The 26677-nt window shown below is 37.2% G+C and overlaps 1 protein-coding gene and 1 long non-coding RNA gene across 3 annotated transcripts in view; one reads left to right on the top strand and one right to left on the bottom strand.

Moving 5' to 3' along the window:
* Ubr3 (ubiquitin protein ligase E3 component n-recognin 3) overlaps positions 1–26677 on the bottom strand; it is a 140578-nt gene that overhangs the window by 75246 nt on the left and 38655 nt on the right. For both annotated transcript variants that reach the window (XM_031370552.1, XM_031370551.1), the window contains 12 exons: positions 24991–25219; positions 17733–17912; positions 16856–16989; positions 13467–13553; positions 10907–10972; positions 10725–10814; positions 9738–9866; positions 9074–9126; positions 8842–8975; positions 8471–8556; positions 6522–6663; positions 5186–5282 (listed from right to left, as the gene is read on the bottom strand). In XM_031370552.1, coding sequence (XP_031226412.1) covers positions 5186–5282; positions 6522–6663; positions 8471–8556; positions 8842–8975; positions 9074–9126; positions 9738–9866; positions 10725–10814; positions 10907–10972; positions 13467–13553; positions 16856–16989; positions 17733–17912; positions 24991–25219 — 1427 coding nt within the window. The remainder of the gene's footprint in view (positions 1–5185; positions 5283–6521; positions 6664–8470; positions 8557–8841; positions 8976–9073; positions 9127–9737; positions 9867–10724; positions 10815–10906; positions 10973–13466; positions 13554–16855; positions 16990–17732; positions 17913–24990; positions 25220–26677) is intronic.
* The window catches only part of LOC116090282, a 56712-nt gene that overhangs the window by 23726 nt on the left and 6309 nt on the right, over positions 1–26677 (top strand). The window contains exon 3 of the long non-coding RNA XR_004118629.1: positions 9497–9612. This is a non-coding gene — a long non-coding RNA (uncharacterized LOC116090282). The remainder of the gene's footprint in view (positions 1–9496; positions 9613–26677) is intronic.

Here is a 26677-nt window from a genome sequence, read left to right as displayed (position 1 = left end):
CTCAGAGCTCCCAGAGTCTCAACCACCAACCAAGGTCTGCACATGGTAGGACTGATTGTTCTGGCAGCATGTGTATAGTATAGGATTGCAAATTCGATCATCAATGGGAGGAGAGGTCCTTGGCCCTGTGAAGGTTCTGTGCCCCAGTGTAGGGGAATGCCAGGGCCAATAAGTGGGAGAGGGTGAGGTGGCAGGCATGGGGAGTGGGGAGGCAACAGGGGTTTGTTTTTGTTGTTTTTGTTTGTTTCTTTGTTTTTTAGAGGGGAAACTGGGAAGGGAGAAATTTACATGTAAATAAAGAAAATATCTAATAAAAAAAAAAAAAGAAAGAAAGCAGGCTAGATAGAAGCGTAGCCCTCTGACCCATCCTTGAGCTCCTAAAAGAGGAAGAGAACTGGGGGCAGCAGGAGAAACACTACCAATAAACATTAACACTGTGGGCTGTCCACCAGGATGGCTCACCAGGAAAAGGTGCTTGCCACCAAGACCTCAAGACAGAAGTTCAATCTGCTGGCCCCACGTGGTAAAAGAGTAAAACTGACTCCCCACAATCACCTGTGGCAACATGTATGTATGTGTGTACATGCGTGTGCACACACACTAAGTGAACACAATTTAAGAAATAAAGTATGAGTAGTATGTCTACTGTGTTGTTTAAAGGTCTTGGACTCACTCAAAACCCAGTCATGGAAATAAGATGCCTCTATTGCTGAGACCTAAAAAGTCTTTCATCTAAATGAAGAGATTAACTCACAAGAAGTACAAAGTTTATCTGTATCTTCTGGAACAGAAGAACAAGAGGACCCCAGGAACACAGTAATCATAATCTTTGTTTTTTAAACCACAGATCTTTTTATTGTTAATTCAAAGAGGTATCAAAATTAAAGCAAAAAAATTAAAGCGAAACTAACAGGGAAAGACTTAAGGAAACCACTAAGGAGCATCAAAGGGAGTGAAAATGGAACTAGGCACAAGGCAGTTATGAATTAACACAGGAAGGATAAGGAGGGATGTGGTTCCTGATTGAGCTAAGGCTAGAAGCCCCAGAGACCCTGAAGAGATGGTAGAATTTTGAAGCCATCATATCTGAAACCCTATCTTTAAACAAAAGAGGGGGTGGGAGGTAAAAGCACATAGGCACCTGGAATGTGTCAGCCTGCATCCACATTCAGCCTAATTAACTTATTTAATTTAAGGAAGGGGACTTGGTTCTTTAAGCTTGATGACCTGAGTTTGGATACTTAGCATCCATAAAAGGCATGGCCATGTCTACTTGTAACTCCAGTTTCAAGAGATGTAGCACCCTCTTCTAGTCTTCACAGAAACCAGAACACATGAACTGCACTTTTATACATACAGGCAAACACTCATACACATACAATAAAAATAAACATTTTTTATAATTAAACAACTCTTAAAAGAAAGTATACCCAAAAAAAGTGTTTTTAAAAAAATAGACAAAGCAGGGCAGTGGTGGCACACAGCTTTCATCTCAGAGGCGGGTAGATCTCTATGAGTTTGAGGAGCAGCCTGGTCTATACAGTCCCAGGACAGCCAAGGCTATACAGAGAAACCCAGTCTCAAACAAAGATGATGAGATGAGGCAAACTGAGGTGAGGTGAGGTGAGGTGAGGTGAGGTGAGGTGAGGTGAGGTGAGGTGAGGTGAGGTGAGGTGAGGTGAGATAAGATGAATCAAAGACAATGCACTCTGGAAAAATGTCTCCCAGCACTATAGCAGTGTTCAGAAGCACCTTTTCCCTCCAGCTATGGGGACCCAACATCTCTCAAGTACACAACCGCCCAAACATACATATAACTAAAAACAAAATAACTTTTGAAGTAGAAGCTGGCAGCTTGCTGAGTAAGTGAGAGTTGATAGCACACAAGTCTAAGGGCCTAAGGTACTACACAAAGGTAGGACTAAGTTAGATTCTAACACTGTCCTCTGACTTCCTCTGACACTTCAAGCCATGCATGTGTCCTTACAAAGGCAACATACCCACACATATAATAGTTTTTAATTAGAAATCTTAAATACACAATGGCACTATCAGTATCTGCTATATCAATGATGACAGGTAAGACATAAGAGCTAAAATAAACAAAGGACAAAAACTGCAAAAGAACTCTGCTGGCAGAATCCCTCTCTACTGAGAATAAAATACCAAGCACTGTTAAAGGTCAGAAGACAAAACATTAAAATCATGATTTGTTGATTTAAAGCCACTAAGCCTAGTTTCCCTCCCATTTGGCTCACAGAATAATGACAAGGCAATTGTATTTGGGACAGTATCTGAAGATATTTCTCTGAGAAAGCTAACCTAAACAACCAAACACAAGGCTTCTTAACAAACCTACCTAACAGTTATGAAAATTCTTATTCACGTATACCCCGAATTATGAGAATCTGAGGAATGCCTGTGCCCTAAAAACTAAAAATGAAACATGTAATGTATCTCAAGAATAAGGCACATTATCTCAGGGATAAGGGTAAGGGGGGCTAATGAACATCATTAACACAATAACAAAATCAGTTGTACTATAACAGATTGCACAAATATGAGAGCCTGAGTTTGGATCCTATAACCCAGATAAAAGTTATGAGGTATACTCTCATAACTGCAGCCCTGGGAAGGCAGAGACAGTAGATCTCAGGAGGCTCTCTGGGCAGTGAAACAGCCAGGTCTAAGATCAGTAAATGGATGCTATCTCACACACAGGAACACACACACATGCACGAACAAACACACATACACACGCTCACACACACACAGGGTGGGAGGGACGGGAACTAAAATGGAATGTAGAAATCAAAGATTAAAATAGGAAAATAGAAACAATTTGTTTAGGAACAGTGTCTTAGTCAGGGTTTCTATTCCTGCACAAACATCATGACCAAGAAGCAAGTTGGGAGGAAAGGGTTTATTCAGCTTACTTCCACATTGCTGTTCATCACCAAAGGAAGTCAGGACTGGAACTCAAGCAGGTCAGGAAGCAGGAGCTGATGCAGAAGCCATGGAGGGATGTTTCTTACTGGCTTGCTTTCTACTGGCTTGCTCAGCCTGCTCTCTTATAGAACCCAAGACTTTCAGTCCAGGGATGGCACCACCCACAAGGAGCCCTACCCCCTTAATCACTAATTGAGAAAATGCCCCACAGCTGGATCTCATGGAGGCACTTCCCGAACTGAAGCTCCCTTCTCTGTGATAACTCCAGCCTGTGTCACGTTGGCACACAAAACCAGCCAGTACAAACAGTTTAGGGAGTATGATTTTATTAGATTGTATAAAGTAGTTAACAATAAAAAATACTCAGACCTACATAGCTAATGACACATTATTCCGTCATTTAGACAAAGTCTAAGTCAGTGTGTGCCCATAGGTTCCTCTGCACTGGTAACCAATGACACCTGAGTCAAGATAATGAGACTGTTGGAATCAGATGTCAGCAGCAACTCTACCACTCTTTGGGGAATGCCAAACTCCCTGAGTGACAAAGACTATGCCTTGATAAGAATTTTTCTCTAAACAAAAGAAATAAACTACTCAGAATTAAATGAAGTCTTTAATCCTAGTACTCAATAGGCACAGGATCTGTCCATTTCAGGCCAACCTGTTCTATATTTTGAAACCCTGTCTGGAAAGGGAAAGGAGGAGGGAGGGAAAGAAGGAGGGAGGAAAAGAGGGAGGGGAGGAGGGGGAGGGCAGGAGATCAGAAGGGGAAGGGAGGGGAGGAGAGGGAAGGTTGCAGAGAGAAGAATTATAGAAGCAAAAATGACAATTTTGCATCTTCCGATTTCTTTTTCTTTTTCCTTTTTCTTTTGATTTTGTTTGGTTGTTCTTTGAGACTGAAACTCACTATGCAGCTCTGGCTGTTCTGGAACTCACTATGTAGACCAGGCTGGACTCAAACTCACAGAGATCTGCCTGCCACAGCCTCTTGAGTTATGGAATAAAAGGTGTGTGCAACCATGCCTGGCATGTTTCAATTTCAACATGAACTATTCAACTCACTTACCCAACAAATAACGACTAGGTGAATGCCTAGTAGGAGACAGTACAGAGTGGCCATAGATCCTGAGGGGGTAAGAAGCAAGCTGGGCAATGGTAGCACACTTTTAGTCCCAGTACTCAGAAGGCAGAGGCAGGTGGATCTCTGAGTTAGAGGCCAGCCTGGTCTACAGAGTGAGTTTTAGGACAGCCAGGACTATACAGAGACACTGTCTCAGAAAAAGAAGGGAGGGAGGGAGGCAGGCAGGCAGGCAGAGAGAAAAAATATAGAAGCAAAAACATCTTCCCTCAAGGAGCTAAGAAGTAAATAAACACCTACAAACAAACGAATTGGCACAAAAGGACAGAAAGTATGCAAAAGGAAGTGTCCACGTAAGCAGAGAAAGGGGAACCTCCAAGTGCCTCCACCGGAATTCTAGACAAAGACAGAGAGGGTGGCATCTGAGCTAAATCTGGGTTTTGTTGCTTTAGGGAATTTTGTTTTGTTTGTGGGAAGTTTCTTTTTTTTCAAGTACAGTCTATGATGGATGCTAAAGTGAACATTCATTCATTTTAGTATTTAAAAGTCCTGGTGGAAAGAAAGTTTCAGTTACACCTAGCAACTATAAATACACATTAACAGCTATTTAAATAGAATATTATCTGAATAAAGACTATCTGAAGACAAATATTTCTTATAATCAATATTTTAATATATTGTTGCATATAAGTAAAATTCATTTTGCTCTATTTTCTCAAGTGTCAAGGATAGCAATATTTTCCCACTTTGTAGATATCCATCATCTCTGATATCATACTATTTTATTTTTATATCTGTGCTTCCTCTACTGATCCAAAAGTAGAACAACATAAAATCAAGTTTGATAAAATCAAATTTGATTGATCAAAGAGCAACTAGGTTTTTTCATAACATTTACTTTATCAGGTCAATACAAATTTTGTGTGTTTTGTTTCTTGAACAAGACCTATCTCACTGTACAGCCCAGGCTGGCCTTGAACTCAAGAGCCTCCTGGAGTTGCTGGTATTACAAGATGACCTACTACATCCAGCTTAATATCAAAATTTTATAAAGATCCTGAGAAAATAAAGCTCATCTAAATGTGTTATAACTAAAACTTCTCTACAGAAACACCAATTATTCTGTAATGACACCAGTCAGCATGTTAGACTTACAATGTCGTGTATCTGTCCATTGCAGACTGCACGTCTCGGCGGTAAACTGTTCGAAGAATGACCATGACGGGATCAAACTCCTGATCCCAGACCTCAGCTATCAGACAAAAGAAATAGAAATCTGACTTCTTAGGAATAAAACCAAACTCAACTTACTTATTATATTCATTGAGAACATTTAAATTAAAAAGTTGGAAGTTAAACTTATTCAGGTTGCCTTAGAAAGACCTTGATGCTGTGCTTCCCCTCACTCAGTTACAAACCATACTTTTTAACATCAGGAATGGTTTCTTAGGTTCTTCAAGCCTCCACAAGCAAAAGTTTTATAACATATAACAATGACTCACTATAAAGTTTAGATATTGCTATTAAAAATTAAAGATTTTTTTCTTATTTTCTTGGTAAGTAAGGTGCATATTAGAAAGAAAAAGAGTAAATACCTTTAAAATGATTCAACACAAAAACCAAGTTTAAAATGTATTGGTCAACTGATTTTCCAGGTTGCTTTATTGCTTTTGTCAATAAAATGACCCCTTAAATAAAAGGCTTCTGTGGCTCTACGTGCTGTTGGCATCCTAGCAAACTTTACTATCTCAGGCTAAAACTTAGACAGCAAGCTGGGCATGGTGGCAAATGGCATTAATCCTAGCATTTATGGTTAGTGGTCACTTACAGAAACCAATTAGAGTACCTAAAGTTGTTTTTGTAATTTAGTCATTTAAGAAGACCATAATGTAACATAAATACTTTCTGTTATTGTTGTTTGAGACAAGGTATCTTAAATTATGTAGCCCTGATTGTCCTGGAACTAGCTAGATTGGGCTGGCCTTGAACTCATAGAGATCTACCAGCCTCTACTTGCTAAATAGAAGTGATATAATACTAAGAAAAACATAAATGTATAAGAAATTTGGCAGAAGAATGCCAAAACCGGGTTAATAAAAGATAAACATTAAACGATTCTGGAAAGCTTGGGAAGCACTTGTTTTTAAGTGCAGGGACCTAAGTTCTACCCAAGAGACACATAAAACGGGCATGGTGGCAAGTACATATAATTCCAGGGCTGACGAGGGGGAAGACAGGCAATTCCCTGAAGCTGTCTGGCCACAATTAGCCTATTAAGTACGTTCCAGCTTCAGGTTGAGACCCTGCTGCAAAGAATAAGGTGATGGCACCTGAGGAATTAATGAGACATCCAGGGTGACCTCTGCCTTCACCCAAACCCACACCTACACAAACACACATGCACACTAAGTAAATAAATGTACAAAGAAACAAAAAAAGTACTTTCTTTCTGAAAATACAGGAAAGAATCGATTTATGTATGTAAACATACCTTTGGGAGTATACATGCCTTGTTGCATAGAGCCTCCAGGTTCAAAAACAGGAGCCTTAAAGTCAGCTACAGCAGATAAAACTGATTCAAAGCTATAACTTCCAGGAATAATGCCACTTTTAGGATTGGGATTTTCTGGGATATGATGTATGTGTCAAGAAAAAAAATATATTAATGAGTAGCACCAGCTTCAACTTCTACAAATTACTCAGTTCAAATGACTGGCTGTAATATATAATGTTGGCCACAAGAGGGCAACATAATAGTTCAGTATTAACCTTATTGTGGTTTTAAATCTAGGAGCCAAATAAATTATATGATGAAGTGGCCTTAAGTATACTTCCTCCCAAATAGATTGATCAAATTCCATTAAATGAGAGGAAAACAATTTCAATTATGTCAATTTTCATCGCCACATAAATATACTATATCCTTCTTCAGAAAACCAGAAAGACTATACTAAACTCTAACACAGATTGGTAGGAGTAGTGATTACTTTTCTAAAAGCAAAATTTCCACCAAATAAAAACAAATGGGTTCAGGCAAAGGGAAGGCATCAAGCCACTAAGACTCTGTCCTGTTTCATATTAAGGCATGCAATTCTTAAGCTAAAGTCATACTTTAGAAAATGTTTTTGCTCTGTAGTAGCACTGATAGTCTATAATTGTTTGAAGAAATCATCAAAGGAAGCTGAGGATAGAGCTCAGGTCTGGTACATCCAAGACCCTAGGTTTAATCCTTACCACTGCAATGGAGTTGGGGCTTGCTACCAGGCAATACTGAACTGATGCTACAAAATCTTCAAACTAGCTAAGAAAGAAAACAAATATTTTCAAAATGATACATACATACTAACTTCAGTCAGGCATTTCCACCACACCCTAACAGTAAGATTTTAAGGTTTCATTACCTTGCCACTATGATGTCAGCCTGGTATGTGGCAGGCAGAAGCAGGAGGATTGAGCCAAGTTCAGGGTTAGCCCCTGGTCCACACTCTTAAGTTCTAGGCCAAGCATGGGTATACAATGAGATCCTACCTCAAAAATGTCAGCAGAGCCAGGTGGTGATGGTGCACGCCTTTAAACCCAGCACTTGGGAGGCAGAGGCAGGTGGATTTCTGAGTTCGAGGCCAGCCTGGTCTACAGAGTGAGTTCCAAGACAGCCAGGGCTACACAGAGAAACCCTGTCTCGAAAAAAACAAAAGTCAGCGTAAAACAATGTTAATGTATTTAAGGGGGTGGGGCTGGATAGATAGGCCAGTGGGTAAAATCAGTAGCAGCTCTTGCAGAGGACCTAAGTTTGGTCCCAATACCCACACAGTGATTCACAACCATCTGTAACTCCAGTTCCAGGGGATATGACACTTTCTTCTGATGTCTGCCAGGACTAGGCATATATGTGGTGCACAGAACATGCATGCAAACAGTACCCATGCATGTAAAATAAATATTTTTTAATTAAAAAAATTACTGCTGAATATTCAGTTCTATCCCAAGAACCAAGCTTCTAATAAGTAGAGAATAATCCATAAACTTGAGAATTCTTTAAGACTGATTCTAACAAAAATCTTGGGAATATTTAAACCCCTGATAGTGGTAATTATAAAGACTCTAAGCTCTATGTACTCCAGCCTAGCTACATAAGGAAAGAAGCCAGGGGTTCCATTTATAAAATACTCAGCTTCCTCTCCCCAATGTTGCTATGCGAGGAGCAGGTCCTATGTGTCCAGAACTGTCAATCCCGAGGTCAACCCTGAAGTCTAAGAAAATCTTCCTGAGAGACAGTGAGATGGCAATGTATACCACCTACCCTAAACACATCCTTCAGCAAATAACTTAACTTATCCTACATATTTTCAAGTTTAAAAAAAAAGTCTTTTAAACTGAGATATTTTTAATCTACAAACATATTTGTTACCACAAGCACAAAATGACATTTTTAAAGGATATGAGGTCAAGCAAAGAGCTATGTGTCCTGTCATTCATACACAGCTGGGCTACCATCTCTGCCCTGAGAATCTCATCATCAGACATTCCTAAAATTATAAAAAACAGAATTAACCTATATAGAGAAATCACCACAAAGTTTATTAAGATGTTCTACAAAATGTGAAGTGTCTCTGCCTTTATATTGTAGCTCCTGTAAGCAAAGGATTTTTTAAAGACTATTCTAAACCATGTATTAGCTACACATGCCAAGATTTTTAAAAGAAAGTTCAAATATATCCACATCCTTTTTCTTTTTCAATAAACAAGGTACTAGCAGAGGGCTGGGGAAGAGAAAGAAACAGTACTAGTGCCAGGATCTATTAATAGTTTACCTAGGTGTAAACGAAGACTCAAAAGAATCACAAGGAAGGTGAGCGCTCCCTCTAGCATCGACCGCTCGTGCTCCACATCTAGCACCAAATTGTGGTGCTGCGAAGCCATGGTCAGTAAGTCCACCACCTTAAATCTGTAAGAGGGAATATTGCAAAGACATTTTTAGAATATAAAACAAAACTAAGTAAAATTCCATATACTTCCTACCTGTCTCAATAAACATACACTTACCTTTCAAAGACAGATGATATAAAGTAATCTGGGTCAAGTCTAGAAGCACAGACCTTTAAAAAACACAAGGAAAGCTTTATTTCTCACATTCAGTTTTGCTTTGTATTAGTCATGCTTTTAGATTTTCTGTATCTTCTTCTGCTTCCACAAGCCATGAGCCACACAAAACAGAGAAAGATTCAAAGACTAGTAAAAGATACTAATATTAGCTATGGAGAGTGAATTCCAAACAATAGAAAACTTATTTAGGGAACACAGCCTCACACAAGCATCCACCCACTTTACCTAACTGACATACAAATATAGTATTTCCCAAGCCCTCAATGAATCTAAGGCTGAGCATAGCACAAGTAGGTATAGCCCCTATGCCACAAAGCCTGCCAGAACTATTTAAAGATCTGTTCTGTCTTGCCTTTCCTACAGAAACTCTCAAAATGGTGCTTGCCTGGACTTTCTCCTGGCTCCTGTTTCTGCTTCCTGACTAAAACTTGATGCTTCCCCTGTGGCCCATATGGTACAGTATGCATCCTCTGGGAAATGTAAGTACTATATTCTTTCTTGATGAACTAACTTCTCCCATTACCACTGTCACCTCTGAAAATTAAAATACCAGGCACATCAAGGCACTTTCAAAGCACAACACCTTGCTCTCCAGCTAGCTCACCTGTAATAAGTAAATGTCTGGATCAATCATGGAGTTACAGAAATGAGACTGGACATAGGTCATGGCTTGTCCTTTAATTTGCAGACCATTTCTTACCCACATGTTACTGTGAATTTCAGCAAGACTAGCCTAATGAAAAAAATAAATTAGAAAATATATCATCTAAATTCAACAAAATCATATTGTATTAAACAATCATTTAAAATATCTTTATTTAATCATAATATGAGCTAAGCATTCTACTCAGCATTAGACATTCAGTTTAAATATACATTTTTTGCTTTTGTTTTTAGGACAGAGCCTCAATATGGGGAGGGGGGAGAGAGAGAGATAAAGGGGGGGAGAGAGAGATAAAGGGGGAGAGGGAGAGTGAGAGAGAGAGACAGAGACAGAGATAGAGATCCTAGGCTAATAACAAAAATCACTATGCACCTCAAGTTGGCCTCTGTCCCACTATATAGGCTTATTTTTAAATATCCAAACTAATGACTATATTTTATATAGCTCTCTTCTTTGAAGTATATGAATGAGCTAGTTTTCCACTATGGTTTCTGGATATATTTATAAAAACTTCAATGAAATCTTTTTGAAAAACCAGTGTTTACTTTTCATTCTATTTTTCCTTCAATCCCTGCCCTACCAAAAAACAAAAACAAAAACAAAAACAAAAAAAAATGTATAATGTTTAAAAGAAATGAGTAGAAAACAAATCTAATTGATCAAAGTCTTTATAGTAAACCTAACTCAACTTTCAACCTAGAAAACCCATCTTATATATAACTGGAAATAAAATAAAATAAAATAAATCAGACTAGAGAAATTGTTCTTTCTCTATCAGAATTTAATTCTATCAAAAATCAGATTAGAGAAATCATTCTTGCTCTATTATAATTTAATTCTTTATGTCCACCATTACCTCAAACTATACAGGAGAATGAGTTAACCAAGAAATACCAATCCAAATGTTTTAGAAGCCTTAATACATACTTGAATTTGGAGTGGGTGAATCATTAGTTTCATTAACATTTCCTGATCCGGTAAAAGTGAATCCAAATCTAGTTCTTGACATTTCACAGCCTAAAAATTCATGATTAAGAAGTTATTAATTCAACAACCTCTCCCAAATTAAAAATAACACTAACAAGATAATTCCTTAAGAACAATCTCACCTTACTCAAAAACATAGCATAGTAGCGGTGCAGGGGCAGGTGAAAAGTGACCTGGTTAGGAGCTGGCTGGAGTAAACAAAATCCACATGTCAAAGAATATTTAGCACAGGTTTTAAGGTTTTAACCATTATAAACATAGTCCCACCTACACTAATTCCTATACTGTTTTTAAATCAATACTTACAATTTTAGGACCATAGCTTTGAAAAGATCACCTCAATAGTAACTTCTGAAGTTTCAAACACCCAAGTAGAGTAAGTTCTTTAGTGTTAAAATGCAGTTTTACTCGGAAAAAAAAATGCAAGTTTGAACATATCACTATATATGTAGTTATAAAAACATAGATGCAGATATAGCTATATTCCTATCTATGCTCCTGCTTAGTTAACCCTGGGAAGAGAAAAGCACTCACAGAATGAATAAACCTACACCCACTCTTGCTTTCTAGACACTCTTCTACATTAGAAACTAACAGGTAGCTTTACAAATACAGACCCCAAGAAAGGAAAGGAATAATGAAACTGTAAAATAACCCTAAACATCTGAAAGGACAAAAAGCATGGGAGTATTCAAAAAGGGTAGATACACAAAAGAACACAGACAGCAACTGGAAGGGGCTCTCGCTGTTGACACATCCATACACCTATCTGAAACAATCTGAGAACCAAACACAACACAGCACACGAACTAAAACACCATGAATCCTTCCATACAAAAATAAGGCAGAAAACTGAATGAGAACAAAGAAATATCTGCACAGTTTCAAGGTGTATCCTCACAAAATATCTTATTAGTTACATTGAGAAAAAGAACAACTGTATGCTGAAAAAGCTCAGCAGGCATCATATGGAGTGATCAAAGTGAGCACACATTGGGACAAGCACTACATTAGATTAGATGTGACGAAAGCCTCCAACAACCTTTATGATATTCCTGGAAAATATACATATTCTGAATTTAATCATGATGTAAACTTAAACTGAGGAACATCCTACAAGAAAAATAATCTATACTTTTCAAAATGCCACAGTCTAGAAAGATAAAGAAACATTGAGAAAAATGTTCTAGAAACAGATCTGAGACAAAGAAATAAAATTCTCCAAGTGATTCTGAATCCCGCCATTTTGCTATGAAGAAAATCACTCAGAACTGGAGAGAGAGTCAGTAAAGTGTACATGAGAACTGAGTCCCATTCCCCTAGAAATCATGGAGGGAGAAAACAGGCACCCTGTTATGTCCTTATAATCCCAGCACTGGGAAGAGAGAGAAAGGCAGATCCTTAGGCTAGCCAATCAGCCTGACCTACTTAGTAAGCTGTATGCCAATGAGAGAGTGCTCAAAGCCACAGTGGACAGCTCCTAAGGAATGCTACTCAAAGTAATCCGTGACATCCACAAGCAATGCCTCAGGTGTACATGCATGCTGCCCTCCCCCAAAAAATCAATAAGCAGCTAAAAGACATAAATGACTTCTAAGAATTAGACTCTTAAAATACATGAATGATTATAAAGTTGTATTTTGCCTATATAAGTGAATATTCTAGCTTATTTATAGCAAGGCTATACTAAAGTTCTGAGCAGTAATGGGGATAAAATCAGTAACTCAGAACATTCCAGAAAAGAAAGTTCTTTGTATTCCTCACCTTTCAGTAAATTCTGTGTCAAAGTATTTTTCAGAAAAGTAAACTGTGCATAAAGATGCCAGAATGGAACCCATAACTTTGTATGCTTAACTATTTAAAAAAAAAAAAAAAAGGAGGAGGAAACAGAACAATTCTCCTCCCTACACAACAAATACACAACAGGGGTCCCAGCTGCCCAGGGTTCAGAACTTAAATTGAGGACTGGACAACTGGGGAGGACTGTCTGGTCTTTCTTCTGTACTCAGCATGTTCTGAGCTACCTCTAAGAGAAGGAGCTTCTAATAGAAGAAATCACTTCTTCAACGCACACAGAGTGTACCCCATGCCAACTCCCTGTACATTACTAATAAAAAACACCTTTGTTCAAGCTTCTATTCTCTATCAAGAACATTGCCCAAATAATAAAGGTGGAATATACTTTTTATTAATCTCTTTTGCCCCATTCATATTTGTGCCACTACTCTTAGTCCATAACTGTCACTGAAGCTAACTGTCACTCTATGACGCACTTAAGATGGAGAAAGCATGCCTCTGTCCCCTAGGACAGAAGCAAGCACAATTAAGGTACTCTGCAGTTTCCTAAATGTCTAAGAATTAGCCATCCCTTTCCCATCAGCTCTGTGAAGTTTTTCACACTAATTCTTCTATTCTTATCCCATGAAATGATATTTATAATCTTCAATGTTAAATGAAATCTAACAGTTTTTCCTTAAATGCTTTTATCTATGCCAAAAACCACATATACCTAGACAGGTTAGAGATGCAGTTCGGCAGTATAGCACTTGCATAGCATGCACAAGGTTCTGGGTTCAATACCCAACACAATAAATTTTAAGCATATTTTCACATAATATGTACACACACACACACACACACACACACACACACACACACACACACACACACAAAAGAACATACCTCATCTACAAAGTTAATAGCATCAAACCAATCTTGAAGGGCTTCAAGGCAGTACCTTACAACATTTCGGGTATACTCTTGAGTTTCCTTTTAAAAAAAAGTTATATAAATTTCATGGTACATAAGCATGTATACTTCCAACATTAAATTACATGTAATAGTAAGCATTGCATATTCAGTAGTAAAATTTATACATTTTCAACATAACCTCTATATTTTGTTTCAAGAAACCATTCCTTCATGAGCTAAAAGTAGCAACCAATGAATGACAAATACAAAAATTACAGAATACAATGTGCTTGCTTCTGTATAAGCCTTGAAGTAAAGCAAAGTAGGAAAACACTTTAAATAGACTAAATGCAGGCTCCATTTAAATGTCCACCCAAAAAATACTACAAATACTACCAATTCAGTACTAATATTATTGAGTAAATACATAGTCTTTTTGGTGATTATGAAAAAGTAGCAAAATAAATAACAGTCGGTGGTGGCTAGAAACCACTGGCAATGGACTAAATGTCACTTAACTGCTAACCTGAATATGGCTAAAGAGCAATTTTCTATGGAATCTATATACAATAAAAGGAAAGACAGAACATATACATGCTGAAATTGCCTGTAATATCTGGGCTTGAAAAAAGAAACGGCACAAACCATTTTTAGTATAAGAACTCTGAAAAGTAACCACAATATTTTATGATAAAATAGATCCACTCAAATCAAAAAGTTAAGTCTTAAGCTAACAGAAAATGTAATCTAAAGAAGGCATACCCACACATCTGGAATAAAAATCTCTTCCCCCTTCCCTCTAAAATAAAGAATGTGTAGTTTCCACGACATACTGGGAAGTCAGAATTGGTAAGTAAATGGTTCCTTTGGGGGATAATTAAAATGTTCTATAATTAGTATGGTGTGGTTGCACAACTTTGAAAATACATTATAAACCACTGAATTATGTGGTTGTTCTAAAATGGTTAGAACAACAAATTGTATCTAAATTAAGATAATTTTGAAATGTATTTTGGGAACCAATGTATAACATGAAAGTGAATGTAGCATCAATGTCAGGTAGGTCAACCTCATCAGCTATCTGTACAAACTAGCTGTGCCTTTAAAAATACCTCACATTCCTCCTTTTCTATTTTTCTGAGACACTCTCATGTATCCCAGGGTGGCCTTGAACTCCTGACCCTCTGCATCCGGCACACCACACTTCCCACTCAGCCTTCATTTCTCCTTTACCTTGCTCTTCTCCACGTCCTGTCACTTCTTCCATGACATTATCATATAGGTCCTCGCCTACTTTGCTGCCACCATCCAGTCCAAACATCACTTATCTGGTCACCTTGCCAACAGTCTCACTCTGTCCCAATCTATCCTGCATAAGATTTATCTTTATAAAAATATTATCTTAACACATTCTGCTCCTCATCTCTCACTGAAAAAATTTTAATGACACTTAGAAGTTAATAGATAACCTGTCTTAAACAAATTAAGATTATATAATTCATGTATAAACAAACTTTGAAGATTCACAAGATGGTTCAGCAGGTAAAGACAATTGCTACCAAACCTGAGCAACTGAGTTCATCCCCAAGACTCAAATGGTGGAAGGAAAGAACTGACTCTTGACTGCCACACCCTACACTGTGGTGCACACACAGCATCCCACAAGAATAGACAGATAGATAGATATGGATGGACGGATGGGCGGGTGGGTGGGCAGGCGGGCGGGCAAGCAGGCAGATTGACTGATGGATGGAGGAGTGGATTGAGGGAGGGAGGAAGGGGTGAACTAACGGAGGGAGGGATGATAGATAGATAGATAGATAGATAGATAGATAGATAGATAGATAGATGACAGACAGACAAAACAGCAAGACTTTACCACAAAACAACTTAACCAAAGATACTGAGAATGAATTTGAAGATGGCCTATTAATTCCTTATCTAAATACAGCATATTGCAACACTGTGTTAAGATGATCTCTCCTCATCCTCCCACCTATATCCCCGGCCCTAATGTGCATACTGAATACATCATTTATAACTTGCCACAAGTAATTTAAAGTCTGTGAGTTTCTCCACAATATCGGTATAATACTACCTACTTCCCAGTAGTCATGAAAATACAAATGAAATTATGCATATAAAATGTTTTACGTCTGTCTAGCACTAGACCTCATTAGCAGGTACTTGTATGCCCCAAGAGTCAGGAGAGACTTACTGAGTCTGTGGTAACCTTCTACACTTGTCACTAGATAAGAGTACTTATGCAAAGACAATAAATCATATGACCCATAGCTTCTATATTACTTAATCCTTTACTTTTATATTTTATGACAGAGAATGTAGATACAAGATAGACATTAAGTGTCTCTCTCTGTCTCTTCCTTTCTCTTTCTGTTCTTTCATCTCCCTCTCCCTCTCCCTCTCCCTGTTTCTCTGTGTGTCTCTCTCTGTCTTGTCCTTTCTCTCTTTGTTCCTTTATCTCTCTTCCTCCCCTACCTCTCTCTCCCTCCTCCCCCCTCTCTCTCACGCGCGCACACACACACACACAGAGATTATTAGAAATTTGAAAATTTTTACATGCCTAAAGAATCAACAAGAATAATACGACCTTTGAAAGTTGAATAAGACTACACTAAGTTGTAAGGAATCTGCATTTAGAAAATAGGTAATCCATGGGAGAAAACAGACTCAAAAAAATTGCTGAAAGAAAAACATAAATTTAAAGGATAGAAAGAACCCTCATTATTACCTAGAAGGAAAATCTTCATGAAATCTCTAGTTTAACCGATTTAGAGGATTCTTTCTGATTTATAAAGACTAATTAAACTAATGCCTAAGTATATAACAGCATCTGCAAATTGTGTGAAAATGATTTTGTGCTTAGATTCTTAAAATTATAACCTTTAAGTCAATCATGATATTACACATCTGTAATGCCAACACTTGAACAGCCTTCAGGATTGAAAAATCAAGATCAGCATGTGAGACAAAGAGAGTTCAAGGCCAGTCTGGGCTATACAGCAAAACTGTGTGTAAAATTATAAACTTTTAAGACCGTCTTTATCTTTTGAAAGATATAAACTACTAGACAACCAAGAACAGTTAAAATGAAACAATAATGCTAAAGGTGGATTATTATGAATTTCAATAACTGTTCAAAACAGGGGCAGCTGGGAAGGTCTGATGGTTCATTTATATGGATTTCAGTGTGCCCCAGAAGAAAACAGGTTGTTACAGGTAAGCTTCCACAAAGATGAATTTGAATTCAATTTGAAATCAAACTAAATACTACATATTACACATGATATTTTCTCAGATTTTTTTCTTAAGTCATTATTTTTAAAATGCAGAAATTAACAAAAATATTCCCAACATACCCTGACTTTACAATGTGATAGAAGCCCCCACATTGGCTGTGCACAGGCTTCAAGCTCAGCAGCAAAGGCAGCATAGTAGGTTTGAGACTCAAACTCCACGTGCTCATTGAGTTCTCGCTTGTTCAAGTTCATACCTTGTAAAAAAGTGAAGCACATGTGGACTTTGTCAAACACACACATGTATGTGGCTTAAAATCAAACATTACCCTATAGTCAACATGTTTTAAGCAAGTAGCACCAATAAACAGAACACATATAAATAAACTTACAATGAAAGACAAAAACAGGTGGCTCCATTTTTTAAGATTTTTTTTTTTCAGTGGTGGCATATGCCTTTTTTTTTTATATTTATTTATTTTTATATGTAAGTACACTATAGCTGTTCTCAGACACACTGGGAGAGGGCATCAGACCTCATTAAGGATGGTTGCTGGGATTTGAACTCATAACCTCTGGAAGAGCAGTCGGTGCTCTTAACCATTGAGCCATCTCACCAGCCCAAGATTTTTTTTTTTAAGGTAACATTTCTAAGAAACATTTTATAAATGTCAACAAACAAAATTTATTATTTTTATATAAGAAAATAAAAAATAATTTTAATTGTTGCTAATCCAAATTGTTACAAACAGGTTACAAATTTAAGAAAATAGATTTTAAGTTTCTAAATTAATGTTTTAATATACTACCAAAAGAATTCACGTTTCTTAATAAACCCTTGCTATGTTGCTGTAAATAACATATTAAAGTTCTTACAAATACTAATCGATTCAAATGATGAGACACCTGATTTATAACCTCAATGGTACAATATTATTATTTGTATTTAGTAATTTACTATTAGACACTTTCGAACAAAAAAGAAAAATTAAATTCATACCTTGAAAAAAAGAAACAAAGTTCATCCATGTAACTAACAAGCCATGATCCTCCAAAAACCTCTTCGCCACACTTTGATGAGAAAGAATATTAATAAAATCACTAACAAGAGGCCAGTAAGTGTTATTCTTCAGTAAGGCTTCTCCACAGTTCACCACCACATGTAAACTGTTCTCTTCATCTAAAAAAAGACCAAAAATCACTTTTTTAAAAACAACTTTACTAACAATATAGGATATTGTGACTCACTTTAGAATCAGAAACACCTAAATCCTAACCACAGCATACCATTTAAAATCTGTATGGCTACACATATTGTCCAGATACTAGATCAAACTCTTTGTTCTTTAAATAGAGGAGGGAGTATATTTGACAGGAATTAAAATGTTAACAGAAAGCACTGAGCATACTAAGACATTACTTAATAATACTACACATCCTTTTCATTGCTGATACTGAGCTAGCTATGTGCTTATAAAATCTTATTTTCTTGATTCTAATAATATATATTTTTGTTTCAGTCAAAAAAATTATCACTAGGTTAATCTCATACTACCTAGTCATTCAGGTCTGCTGATTTCATGTGGAGCATATTATTTGCCTTCTTCTAGTTAAAGAATATATAAATACAATGTTTTTTACCAAACACTGTATCTCAGAGATAAACACAGACACAGACACAGACACACACACACACACACACACACAAAAAAAAAAAAAAAAAAAAAAAAAAAAAAAAAAAAAAAAAAAACTCTTTAACACCTCCTCTTTCAAAAATCCTCCAAGTTTAAATTCTTTTTGGATTGATGGGAATAGGCTGTATAAAAATTTCTGTCATTAACACCAATTTTTAGTAAACTAGCCCTTTTAACCTACTCCAACTTAATTAACATACTGGCATAAAGAGCCTCCATTGCCACTGTGAAACACACAGACTGTTCAAAGCCAGTACTATTTTCTAGTATACACTGAGGTATAGAGTTACCAAAGTCCCTTCTTTTCTGTCTATGCTAATTGTTCTTTTTATTCTAAATATAAAATGTAAGCAAAGTCTATGAACTAAGGAAATATGAATTCATATTAAGTATTAGGGGGGGCTGGCGAGATGGCTCAGCCAGTAAGAGCACTGACTGCTCTTCCGAAGGTCCTGAGTTCAAATCCCAGCAACCACATGGTGGCTCACAACCATCTGTAATGAAATCTGACATCCTCTTTTGGCGCATCTGAAGACAGTTACAGTGACTTATGTATAATAATAAATAAGTCTTTGGGCCGGAGCAAGCAGGGCCAACCAAAGCGAGTGGGGTAGACCAGAGTGAACAGAGGTCCTAAAAATTCAATTCCCAACAACCACATGAAAACTCACAACCAACTGTACACCTACAGTGTACTCATATACATGAAATAAATAAATCTTTAAAAAAAAGAGTATAAAACTGGATTATATGCTTTGAGATGCAATAAAAATAAATGCATATAGATACACATGTTATAAAAAAAAATCAAGGCAGGAAAGCAAGATTATTTCAGGGAGACACACTAACTCTATTTAAAACAGACTGAAAATTAAATTTACAAATTTACAAGCGCAGTGTATATAAGATAAGATGGAATCCAGTCAAGGTAACCACACTGTAAAATCATCTTGCCCACAAAACTCAGAGTGGAAAATGAGGATTGGCATGCCATCGAGCAGGGTAGGGGCTTGCCCACAAGCCTGGAGACCTGAGTGCAATCCCTGGAATCCATAGAAGGGAAGAAGAAGAGAACTGATGCCTCTAAGTTGTCCCCTGACCTCAACGGGCACCATGACTCATGATTTTTTTTTTTTTTTTTAATTTATGGACTAGAAAGTATAAATGTATTTCTGTTTAAATACACTTTTAAATATAGACTTTTCAACTAACCATATACTTGACAAAGTCATTAGTAAGGAGGGTCTGTATTAACCTTCTTTGTTTCAGCACATTAAATTTAAGTTTTAGTCCATGAAATTATCATACTCTACTCTTACATTATACCAAATAAAACCAAGAGCCCTTACAAGTCAAGTTTGCCTGTTTCTCCCTGATTCCCAAAGTAAGAATAAGGAAAAACTAAGTAACTCCATTAGGGAAGAATTACCTACATCCAAAACGCCGAAGAAAGACTGACTAAAAACTTCTGCCAATGGAAACTGATAAGCCAGAGACTGATGAGACAGTGTGCAAGGATGTTGGGAGTAACAAAATAAAAAATAAAATAAAATTTAGAATTGTTGTCCTATTTAATTGTAACTAGAGAATGAATAAGCAGAAATACAAAAAAAAAAGTTCTCTAACACCACTTTAAATATAACTGTTCTTGTGAAAACACACCCTGTAATCATTAAAGAAATAAAGCAGTTACAATTTCCTTTTTTATCCAAAAGATCACTAAAGATGTAAGGAGCAATGATTCAGGATTAAAATGAAATGCACTCGTTAAGAAATCCTTTTTGCCAGGTGGTAGCAGCACTCAGGAGGCAGAGGCAGGCAGATCTCTGTGAGTCCGAGGCCAGCCTAGTCTATGGAGTGAATTCCAGGACAGCCAGGGCTGCACAGAGAAACCTCATTTCTAAAAACAGCAACAAATAAAACAAAACAAACAAAAAAGCTTGTTGAATACCTGAGGTCTGAGGTCAGGTATTCAACTAATTTTCAAGAATAAAGTGGTTAAGATAAATTCTTCCTCCCCCACCCCACATACACACCTAAGAAGACAGTGAGATAAGGCTATAAAAAGAGACGTACATGGAGTCTTATGAACAAATGCAGCTAATTTAACATTCAAAAGCACTCTTGGCCAGGCATGGTGGCTCATGCCTTTAATCCCAGCACCTGGGAGGCAGAGGCAGGTAGATTTCTGAGTTCGAGGCCAGCCTGGTCTACAGAGTGAGTTTCAGGACAGCCAGGACTATACAGAGAAACCCTGTCTTGAAAAACAAACAAAAACAAACAAACAAACAAAAAAGCAGACTCTCTTGACTGAGTAACATTTAAACTAAAAGCTACACTATGAAACATGAGTTAGGATTCACGACGCAATCTAGGGAAGGCAGAGCAAATGATATTCTTGTTGTTTGAGGCGAGGTTCTAAATCACTTAGACAAAGAATGCAGAGGGCAGGTATATAAATGAGGCCACAAAGCCCTATAAACTCTGATGGTTTAAAGTTTATATGAAAAGTTGGGAAAGCCAGTGGGCTGGAATGAACAGTAAAAAGAGAATGTGGGGACTGGAAAGATGGCTCAAAGGTTAAGAGCACTGGCTGCTCTTTCAGACATCCTGAGTTCAATTCCCAGCAACCACATGGTGGCTTACAACAATCTGTAATGGGATCTGATGCCCTCTTCTGGTGTGTCTGAAGACAGCAACAGTGTACTTATACATTGGGGTGGGGGGGAGAGTTAGAGAAAGAGAGAGAGAGAGAGGGAGGGAGGGAGGGAGGGAGGGGGAGAGGGGCAGGGAGAGGGAGAGGGAGAGGGAGGGGGAGAATGTAAAGAGAATGTGAAGAGAATGTGGTCAGCTGTGCAGCGTAGAGAGTGACTAATGGAGGGTAATGATGGCTAGAGATAGCACAGCCACAGACAGCAAGTGTCTGCACTGGGCTAACAGTGAGTGAAAACAAAGATGCAAAAGAGATGCAATATGTTTGCTAAATCCACAGAGGCAAACCAAAAGTCAAGATAATGTGTAGGCTCACAGGCTGGGCAACTCTGGTATCAACACGCATGCTAACGTGTTCATGTACATGCATATACACTCACACAGAATAATGGAAAAGGACACCAGCTTGGTGGAGTTTTCCTGTTAATACTATATGTTGGAAACACATGCAAGCAACCAAAGAATATGTTCCAGTACATAGTCAGATTTGCAAGACAGAAGATTAATCAGTGCTTATCAGAATCTGCAGGCATTCCTATATAGCTATATGATGCACAGATAAAAATTCCATTTTACACAATCTGTAAAAATTGTAAAATTTAGAGACATAAAAAATGAGTTACAATACAAATTTAAAAGGCTACCAAAAAGAAAAAACATGTATATAACAAAGTGAACATATAGATAGGATTCTGGACCACTAGAAGGCTTTTCCCTTTTATTCTTTAGCTGTTACTGTGGTACTGTGAATCCTTGTTGTATTGTCTCTAATATTTACTAACAGTAAAGCAATGTTTAAATGTTCTCTAGAGGCTAAGGATGTGTCTCAGTGTAAAACATGTCCGACATAGAATAGTCTGAATTTGATCTCAGTTATCCAAGAAACTAAGTAAATAAGATAGAACAGTGCCTAATAACAATTTATATAAAGGCTAAACAAAAGCTACTTGAATTTTAAAATAATTTTAAAAACTGATCTTGTAATATCTGTAACTACTCAATGGGATTTAGATACATTCTAATACTGTTAACATAAAAATGTACCAATTTCACAGTACTTTTGGGAAACCAGTAAATATGCATTATGAAATGGCATGTATGCTATTACTGAAGGTGATATTAAAAATCATGGCAAAGCTTAAAAGCTGCTAATGACAGCTTTAAAATTTGCCTGGAAGATATGTAATTTCTGTAATATACTTAACCTGTACACACGAGTTACACCATTTTCATAGAGAACCATTTTGATACGATAATTATTTTTTAAAAAATGGGAGACAAGCCGGGTGGTGGTGGCGCATGCCTTTAATCCCAGCACTTGGGAGGCAGAGGCAGGCAGATTTCTGAGTTTGAGGCTAACCTGATCTACAGAGTGAGTTCCAGGACAGCCAGAGCTATACAGAGAAACCTTATCTTGAAAAAAAAAAAAAAATGGGAGACAAACTCACCATCTTTTTCCTGAATACTCCTTTTTAAAGGCCAAATAGAAACTATATATAAGAATAACTAAATCAGTTAGTTAATCAAGAAAATAGATTACATGGGCTGAGTAGACAGTTTAGTGTGCACAAAGCACTTGTTTTTCCCAGTGAGGACCTGAGTTCAAATTCCCAGTACCAATATAAAAAACTGAGTATGCCTGTAACTTCAGCACTAGGGGACAAAAAAAGGTGGCTCCTCAGAGCCATCCAGCCTAGCTGATGCCCAGGCTAGCCTGAGCTTCTGGTTCAAGTGACCCTGTCTCACTGAAATAAAGTACAGAGCGATAAATCGATATATTTCTAAATTCTATGTCTTCTAGTTCATGAATCTAAACACTACTTTGTTAAAAAAAAAAAAGTCTACTAAGTATAATTCTGCAGCAAATATCACTGGTACAGATGAGAGACTATAGATTACATTTCAAAAAAAAGAAAAAGAAACTATGAAATGTGCAGCTCAAGACCCATGCTAATAAAGTAAAAACCCATAAAACAAAAGTTTTTAATTTTCTTCTAAAAAGCAGAAGAGTTGTATTGTTTAATATCAATAGTATATTGTACAATAATAAATTAATGCTTTCTTTGTACTTAGAGTAAGAATAAAGAGTCACTTCATGAGTTAAGGAGATGTTAGGGGGAAGAGTGCTTGCTACAAAAACATAAGGGCCTGATAAAGGATCCCCAGCACCCACATAAAAAGACAAATGTAGCCATGCAGTCATATCTGTGATCCAAGGAGGAAAGCAATGAGAGGGGCTGGCGCCTTGGAGGTCATTAGCCCGCCAGTCTAGCCAATCCACAAGCTCCAAGTACAGAGTTGGCCTCTGGCTCCAGCACACCATGAGTTAAAAGAAGGAGTTGTTTATACACCAAACTCTAAAAGGATAGTAGCCATCATACTTAGTCAGCTATCCTTACATATAAGGCGTTATGTCTTATACAAAGCATATGTAGTTTTCAGGATACAGCTCAACTCTAAGTACAATAAGAAACAGGAAATGACTGATACAGCCAAAGCAGCAACGAAGAACAAAACAAGGCCCAACTACAAGATCTCTCCTCAGGAAGCCTGAGAGTGGTGTTGGGAATCATCCTAAATCACTCTTACACCTTATTCATTGAGGTAGGGTCTCTTATTCAAACCCAGAGCTCGCTGATGAGGCTAATCTATCTTACTACCCAGCTTGCTCTGTGTATCTTGTCTCCACTTCAAAAACCAGTGGTTAAGACAGGACCACCATACCCATTGTTTTTACACAGAGTTCTGAGGATCTTAACTTCGACCCTCATGCTTGTGTTGTGTGGCAACCACTGCGCCATCTCCCCTGCCACTTGTTTTGAGGTTTAGCTCTGAGTGTCAATAACTGAAGACACAGTCTTTCAGTGTGGGCCTGCCTGTGTCCTGGTACAGAATCAAGGTTCCGACATCAGGAGACATGAAATCCTTCTTTGCACAGCCATTTGTTGGCAATTTAATTCAATAGTAAATGACTTAACTTTCCAAGGACTTTATGATCTTATCTTGAAAATAAAGGTGCTGAAGGTAATCTCAGGGTTTTCAGAAGTTTAACTAAGACAACAGATTTATAGTATTTAATCACAGTGCCTGATACACAGCAAGTATTCAATGGCATGAATTATTTAAGGGAAAGTAGATGAAGGGAACAAGAATGGAAATATGTGCAAACACTAGGTGAAGCAGTAGCAACCATATACTGGGCATAAAAGATGACTATAAAAGTTCTTCCCAAGGGTATATAGACACGGCAAGGCTTAGTCCAATTCAAAGTTCAAGTATAATCATATAAAAATAGCTAGGGCAGACAGCAACAAATTTATGATTAAAAACGAGCATAAGCTGGACATGGTGGCACACAACTTTAATCCCCACACTCAAGAGGAAGAGGCAGATGGATCTCTGAGACTTTGAGGCTGGTATAGTCTACATGTTGAATTTCAGGATAGTCAAAGCTACATAATGAGACCCTGTCTCAAAAAATAAAACAAAAGAAACAAAACATAGAACTTGTTTAATAATAAAATAAAGCATGATTAGCCATGAAAATACCTTCAATTATTAAAATGCATGCATACTGTGATAACACTTGTTTGAAGTATTCTTGCCAGTAAATAAAGTAATAGCACATAAAGATATAGAAAAAATACAGCAAAGTGTTAACAGTTACTTGTGAAGGACTGAACTAGGAATGACTTTAACTTTAAACTAAACTATAAACTATCCAATAATTACTTTTCTAATGTGTATTATTTTTATACTATTTCAGAAGTTACTTGTAAGGATTTTTAAGCTTGTTGGACAAAGTTACTAGTAACAAGTCACGGCAGGCCACCTGCAGTGACTGAAGATTACCTTGCAGCTCACTCTTGATGAGGCAGCTCTCCATCATGTACAACAGCACGGTGACCATGATGTCCAGGAGCTGACATTCTTCTGTCACCTGTCTGGCCAGCTCCTCATTGCTGAACAACTGAACACTAATATGCACAATTCTGTTGGACATTGTATCTGATTCGTGACTTTTCTTCAGTGTTTTCATAATAAAAGCATAATGCTGAACAAAAGTTTTTGTAAAAGCAACCTGTAAAATTTTTAAATAGCGAACAAGAAAACATTAGTTTCAATCCAAATTTAAAATGCTGTTAGTATTTTATATCACATATTATAATCAGCTTTGAAAGCTGTTAGTACCAAATGATGTTCTATAAGGTTAAATGAAAAGGTAATTAAATAATGATGATGATTTTTGAATGATTATAAACTGTAGTTTAAGAATATAAAATTTTGCCAAGAGTGGTGGCGCACACCTTTAATCCCAGCAATTGGAGGCAGAGGCAGGCGGATTTCTGAGTTTGAGGCCAACCTGGTCTACAGAGTGAGTTCCAGGACAGCCGGGGATACACAGAGAAACCCTGTCTCAAAATAACAAAAAAAATAAAAAAATAAAATAAAATTTTACTTGTTCAAAGTTACATCCATTTTTTGAAAAATTATCTTTAGCAGGGTGATGGTGGTGAACATCTTTAATCCCAGCACTCTGGAAGTAAAGACAGATTTCTGAGTTCAAGGTGCTACTACAGAGTGAGTTCCATGACAGCCAGGGCTACACAGAAAAATTCTGGGTTTTTGTTGTTGTTGTTGTTGTTGTTATTTTTTTTAAAGTATCTTTGTTCCATGAGACCTACAAAAATAAAACCTAAAGTCCTAGCTAGAAACCAGCAGAGTAATCTCCCACCTGCTCTGAAAGTTGACCAGCAATCTGGCCAAATGCCTACACTATCAATTATAGCTGGAGTTATCTCCTGTCTATGTCATAGATAAACTTCCTGTTGTATATTTTAGAGTATAAAGCCCAAAATAATGCTATTTAAGAGTGTCTCTCCTAATGTTCAAAGGACGGCTGCATGCTTCATTCTTCTGATACATTGAGCTATGTCATTCTGCCGTAACCATATGGTGCTTAGAGGTGGAGCCATACCCTTTGGGACTAGAAACTACACCTCCCTACACTTGTATTAGATTAGTAACTATTCTCCCATTAGCAATATAACCCATACTAATCCATAAAGTAAGCTCAATCTCTCCATTACAAGTTATAACAGCACCTTGTAACTGTCCTTCAGAGGAATCAACGCTTGGGTTACATATTACTTGCCTCTGCGATTACTTTCTTATTGTTTATCTCCCACCATTCCCTTCACACAGAGTTCCACTTGTTTAGTAATGTTACTCTAGTAGTTTCTAGCTAGGACTTTAGATCTTGTTGTAGGCCTCACAAAACAAAGATAAAATTAATGTGTAACTGTGAGCAAGTAAAATATTATATCCTTAAACCATAGTGCTTAGAATAGTTTAAATTTGAAATGGCAATGCTGTGGAATTCTGCTGAGTAATGCTAAGCTGAGGGAAAGTTGAGATTCTTTGTATTCTGAGCAGACTTTCAACAGGAAAATAAATGTGCTTTCAAGTTATATCCTTGTACTTGTGTTATAATGAGCCTCAGCTAAGAAATGAAACAAAAGAAAAAGGTCAAACAATA

Source organism: Mastomys coucha, unplaced genomic scaffold, assembly GCF_008632895.1.
Source record: "Mastomys coucha isolate ucsf_1 unplaced genomic scaffold, UCSF_Mcou_1 pScaffold15, whole genome shotgun sequence".
NCBI lineage: Eukaryota > Metazoa > Chordata > Mammalia > Rodentia > Muridae > Mastomys > Mastomys coucha.
Note: the sequence above shows the minus strand (reverse complement) of the source record. Positions and strands in the feature narration are given on the sequence as shown.